This window comes from Alligator sinensis, unplaced genomic scaffold, assembly GCF_000455745.1.
Source record: "Alligator sinensis unplaced genomic scaffold, ASM45574v1 scaffold1343_1, whole genome shotgun sequence".
In the NCBI taxonomy this organism is placed as follows: domain Eukaryota; kingdom Metazoa; phylum Chordata; order Crocodylia; family Alligatoridae; genus Alligator; species Alligator sinensis.
In genome coordinates this window covers 221,549-227,393 of record NW_005842810.1, presented here as the reverse complement: position 1 = coordinate 227,393, position 5,845 = coordinate 221,549, and the positions used below count along the sequence as shown (strand labels likewise).

Below are 5,845 nucleotides of genomic sequence, written 5' to 3'. Positions count from 1 at the left end.
GGGCTGGGGCAGCCATTGCCAGGCTGGGAGAGGGGCGGGGGATGGGCCTGGCCTGGCTGATTCAGCTGAATTGAATTGGGGCAGTGATTCAAATCACCAAATCAAATCACTGTCCCCCGAATCGGCCGAATCTGAATCCAAAGCGAATACTAGCTGCTTCGCACAGGCCTAATGCACATACCATTTGATATCTAGGGACACGTTCCCACATGCAGGGGCATGTGACTATCATGGCAAAAACAGCACAAATTTGTGGCCCACACTCTCCTGCATGTGGGGTTGGTGTGGGGCAAATTGTCCTGGGTAGGCTGTATCATCTAGGATCCTGGAGGCCTTCCTAGGGCAGCAATGGTGCCACTCTGGCTGGCCAGGGTCCCTTTCTGGTGGTGCATGCTTCTGTTGTGTGGGCCATGCTGCTGTTTTAGCAATGGTTTTTTTGACGCTGGGATCTCCTAGTGTCAAAAAAAAAAGCCACACTGCAAATTAGCAGCACAGTGAATGGGTGCACGTGCACCATGTGTAGTTTGTAGCATCTTGAACTGGTTTGCTGTGCTGCAAACCACACATGCATGCTCATCAGGATGCGCCCTGGGAAGCTTTCAACACTGTTCACCTGCTATAGGCAGGAGGAAAAAGCACAGCGCTACATGAATTCCAAACTCAAAGGTGTGTTGGTGCAAGTTGTCCCCAGGGAACCAAACGCCCACACCATGTATGCAAACGACCAGAGTGACAGTGGGATGAGTTTTTCTTCGCACAAGCCCTACCCTTTTCTCTGCACAGTATCTATACCAGACCACTTAGGTAATATGATACAGACCTCACTGTTAAAAGTAAGTGATGCACTTTGTATTGTCCATATCCATTTCCAGATAGGGACAATTCCTTCAAAAAGCTATCATATAGCTTAGCAAAGGCAGACAAAATTATTGTTTAAAAAAATAACTTTTATCTCTGGCACAATAAAAAATTTCATTCTTCCTTCCTATAGGCACAGGAATCAATACACTTATCTCCTGCCTGGATTATTGAGACTTGCTCTACCTCCCATTCCAGTTACATATCTCCCCCGCAACTTCCACAATGAGGTAGCCTGCTGTAATCTGACTTTTCCGATAAATCCTGATGCATTTGTACTGAATATTTACGACTTTAATCCTGATCTTCCAAGCCATCAATGGAATCGGGACTCAGGCATGGTAACTACCACATACTTGTGATCACAACCCACCCTGACAGCTCTTATACCTGGTATCCAGCTCACAAAAGCTTGAGCAAGCTTGGGATAATGTTCTTACTCATGGAGTCTCAGCCGAGAAATGGGCTTCCAGAGGAAGACTGACCATTTTCTTATATAAAAAGGCTCCAAAACAATGGAAGGAAGAAAAAAAATCTATAATATACATAACCAAGCAAAACCTACTTTACCAAAGAAACTAATTTCATTCAGTTAATTGGGCAACTTGTATATTTACAGAAATAGGTGAAAAAGAAAATCCTTTAGATGTCTACATCACTGTCCTGAACATCTCTCAACCCTAGAGTGAAGAGCAATTTATTTTCTTAATAATTTCAGTTTGAAGGGAAGATTACACCACTAGTGCTGGCAATTTATCAATTCCCTTCAGACTCATACTTTTCGTGTAGAGAGCAAGGTGTTTAATATAGAATTGATGCAGTTGGTTTCTCTACCTCAAAAAGAATAGGTCTGGAATGATCTGTACTGTACAAGAGGACAGAAACTACATAATGTAAAATGTGTAAAAGCATTACGGAAAGCAGCATCATTTAACATTTCTCCATGCACAACCGTTATGAATATCTGTTGGAGTTGGTTTGTGAAAAGTGAGTTTACAAAGTCAGTATTTTTGGTATTGAAGTATAAACAGTTGGAAAAACATGCCACTGAAAATACCATACAAGACAAGGGAAAGGACTCATTCTATGTTTTCACATACTGAAACTGAAGGTTAAAGATTAGGGCCATAGTCCAGCAACCAGTTATGTAGATGCTTAATTTATATATCAAGAGAAGTTTAGTGGGCTAACAGTGGAATACTCAAGTGCATAAAATTAACAGGAAATCTTGGAAGGCCCTCACCTCCTCTACACCTCTTCCAAGTAGTTGCTTAGTAAACACTTACTCTATTTTGTTCATTTTACAGAAGAATTCACTCTTAGTTTAATAGAAAGGAAGAGATGCATATACATCTTACTGATTCAATAAGTTCTTTTTCAATATCTTCTCTTTCTTATATTAAAATGACAGAACCTTATTTCATCACCCTTCTTTCTTTTATCCAGAGTTTATCACAGGATGTTAAGCATTTGTGGGTAGACCCTTTCACAACATTGCCAGTATGCTACTGGATTATGCTACACTACAGTTAAATGATCAATTCCAGCTTTACACTCCACCAGTTTTACACTAATGTTTCGTCTCTCCCTGGTATGTCCTTTGAGAAGGGTATATTTAATGCTTGATCGTAGCATGAAACTGATTCTTTTTCCTAATAATTTCCAGAAAAATCAGTTGAGTTATTTGAAGATAACATTCCAAAAGGAAAAGGAAGTTTTACCTCTTCCATTCCTTTGGAACACTTACACTCAAAGGCCACGTCCAGATGTGCAGGGGCACGTGCTTGCAGCAGCACAAATTTGTGCTGCTTTGTGCCACAGTGCATACCCCTGCACGTGCGCTTTGGTGAGGGACAAACTCCTGCTTTGGGCAAACTGCCCTTTCCCTGTTCTTCCTGGCTCCTGGAGTGCTGGAGCAGCTGGGGCACAAATGAAATAGCAGAGATGCTCTGGCCAGCAGCCAGAGCATCTCCCTGGAGGACCAAGCCTCCATTTGTTCCAGCACATGCTATTGTACCATGTGCCATGCTGCTTTTCTTGGGGGATTTTTTGCTACCAGGAAATCTTGGCAGCAAACTCTGCCCCCATGCTACAACTTTGCAGTGGGGGACACACTTTAACCATATGGGCGTGCAGTGTGTGGTGCTGCAAAGAGGTTTGTGCACCTCAAGCTGCATGTGCCTGTATGGCTGGACACGGCCAAACAGCTCAAAATGTGGTTGGAAGGTAAATAATTTCCTTCCTTGGTTTGACCTAAGATTCAAACTAAGTTGGCAGCAGATTCAGTCAGCAATTCTGAAGTTATGAGTGTTTAACTCTTAATTATATTAGGACCTTGTCCATAGGGAAATTCAGTGTGCAGTAAGCTAAGGTCTGAATTTAACAGCACACTAACTACTTTCTCCTACCTCTTAATGCGAATATACTTTGTCCAAGTCATAAAGTAGAAATTGTAGTGGCAAGGTACTAATTGCTTCAGATAGACACACTTGTATTGTGCATTAAGAGCATCCACCCAAGGAGTTAGTGTGGAGCTGCTAGCATGCTGTGTATTCACCCTAGCTTAGAGCTCACTAACTTCCCAAATCCTAAATCTCTTTTCCCTGTACAAGCATAGTTATATGTCTAGATATACTTCCTGATTCTCATTCATGGAGTGGCTCTTAACAGTTAAAGATGGGAAAATGGTGCATAGACAAGATTTTTGTGGACTCATTTTCTTTCTTCCTCTTTTTTTAAATAAATAATTGACTGAGGTTTAACCATAGATGGTTTTATGATTTTAGAGGGCTTTTGCAAGGAGTGAAGCCCTTAAAGTGCTGAAGCTTCACAAACCAATAGTATAGTAATCATGTTGCTCCAAGCTTGTGATGCAAACACAGTTTAATGTGACTTGGCATCCAACTATTGCTGGATATTTGTTCAATGTCTAGGACACCAGCTCACAAATAGCATTATATGAAAGTGAGAGCTCTGGTAAATTAAGATAAAGCAGAGGTACATGAGCTTGGCTGGCATAAAGCGATCATTACTGACAAATAGATCACAACATTTTACTTCAGGTCAATATCTGACAAAGACCTGAGAAACTATACATCAGCCTGGAGTACAGTTTGTTCTCAGTTCTTACCATGGACGGATATAGTAAAGATCACCCTTGGCAGAAACGTTCTATGGCTTCTCTGCTAATAGGTTTGCCAACATTTTGAATTCAAAATCAGCAATACACTTATTTCATAACAAATCTTTTGTAGATGGGATGTATGCACAATGGACAGAGAGATAAGGTACTGGGGAATATAGATATTCTTTTGCTTTTTCCCATTTAAACACACTGCTGTTTCCCAGTGTTAAAAAAGGAGCAACGCAAAACGGAATAACACATTTATATTAAATACACCAGCTGAAATCCTTCATATTATATCTGATTTGTGAGCATACTGATAGTATAAAAGTTTGCTCAAACTCAGTAAATTTGCTATTTATATTGTCCTCCAGGAAGATTTAAGACATTGGGAACTTGGTTCACTTTGGAACAGTATCTAAATCAAAAAAGTGTGTTCCTGAAAAGCATCTTAATGAGTTAAGGATAATGCCTTAGTTTAAGATATTGCTTTAAAAAAAAAGAGGCAAACTTGGCATCCACTCAAAACACACTAAAGAAGAGAAAATAGCAGAAGTATCTACTATGATCCTATTCCATGAAAGTGTCATGCACTGTCTTCTCTGGAGAAATGTCAAATTTGCTATTGCTAGGAAGAGTAATAAAAATACAGGCTCAGATCATCACCATGAAAACTGAGTAGGAGAGGCCTCTGGGCAAGACTCACTGAGCATCCCCTAAAAAGGAAGCTCGCTACAATCAACCCTTCGGTGCATAAAAAAAACAGTAGGGCCAGATTTCTATAGGGAACCATGCCAACTCTCACTTGTCTGACTCCATGGCATTTTTTTTGCAAGGACTGCATTAATATAATCAAACTAGTTTATGTTCTTGCTTATATATTCAATACCTCTGTGATTAAAATCACATTCCCAGGTATGCAATAATAAAAGTTAAGAGCACAAATTGGCGCTGGTTGGAATATCAGATACCTGCACTTGTAGAACCAATCCCTGCAGTAAGCACCGATCGTGCCATAATCTTTACTGCATACTTCAAAAATTGAGATTTTCCTGTTCCAGGGTCTCCAACCAACAAAAGATGCGATTCACCTTGGAGGGAAAAAAACAAAATGTACAAAATCTGACATTTCAGAGGAAATATATTGATTGCTACATTTAGAAAGACATGTATAGACATTATAAACTAAATTAATACTTTTAATCCTTGCCATAACATTTAGCTCTTCATACACAATATAATTAATAATTCAGTTGCAAGACTGCCATTTAGCATCACTCAGATATGTGATAAAATAGTATAATTCAGTAACTACATTTAATCAAATTGCAATATTCAAATTCATTTCACATCATAACACAACTTTTTCCAAAATTATCAGATATCAACCCTTTTCAGAACACTTAGCACCTGGTTTTTGTATTTTAATATGCTTGCTTTGAAGACCTCCCACCCAATGAAGCAAACTGCTACTAGTGCTTAGTTATGATCCCATATTTAACTACTTATGTATTGCAGCAATAAACTAAACAATTCTTTACTTTCTAAGCAATACTTGCAAATGCTAATTTACAACTTCTACCATACTTGTAATTTAACAATATAAAGTAATTACAAAAGTAAATATTCTAGCTACTAACATATCCTTAAAGAGTTCTAAAATTATTTCACTGTCTTATAATACATTAATATATAACTTAATTTTAAGTAACTAGAGTTATAATTATAATTATTAGGCTTCTGAAAACTTTAAAAAAAATATCCCATGTTTTTATACAAACACCTATTATTTTATAATTGTTTTGACCTACATAGATTATGACCTACATACCACCTGGCACATGGCACAATTTCCATCCAACA

General features: G+C 38.8%; 1 protein-coding gene across 3 annotated transcripts in view; it reads right to left on the bottom strand.

The window, feature by feature from the left end:
- MCM9 (minichromosome maintenance 9 homologous recombination repair factor) overlaps window positions 1-5,845 on the bottom strand; it is a 60,757-nt gene that overhangs the window by 35,034 nt on the left and 19,878 nt on the right. For 2 of the 3 annotated variants that reach the window (XM_006035163.3, XM_025191331.1), the window contains exon 7: window positions 4,954-5,073. In XM_006035163.3, coding sequence (XP_006035225.1) covers window positions 4,954-5,073 — 120 coding nt within the window. Of the gene's footprint in view, window positions 1-4,945; window positions 5,074-5,845 lie in introns of those variants that run through there. The other variant, XM_006035164.3, reaches the window with a different exon arrangement.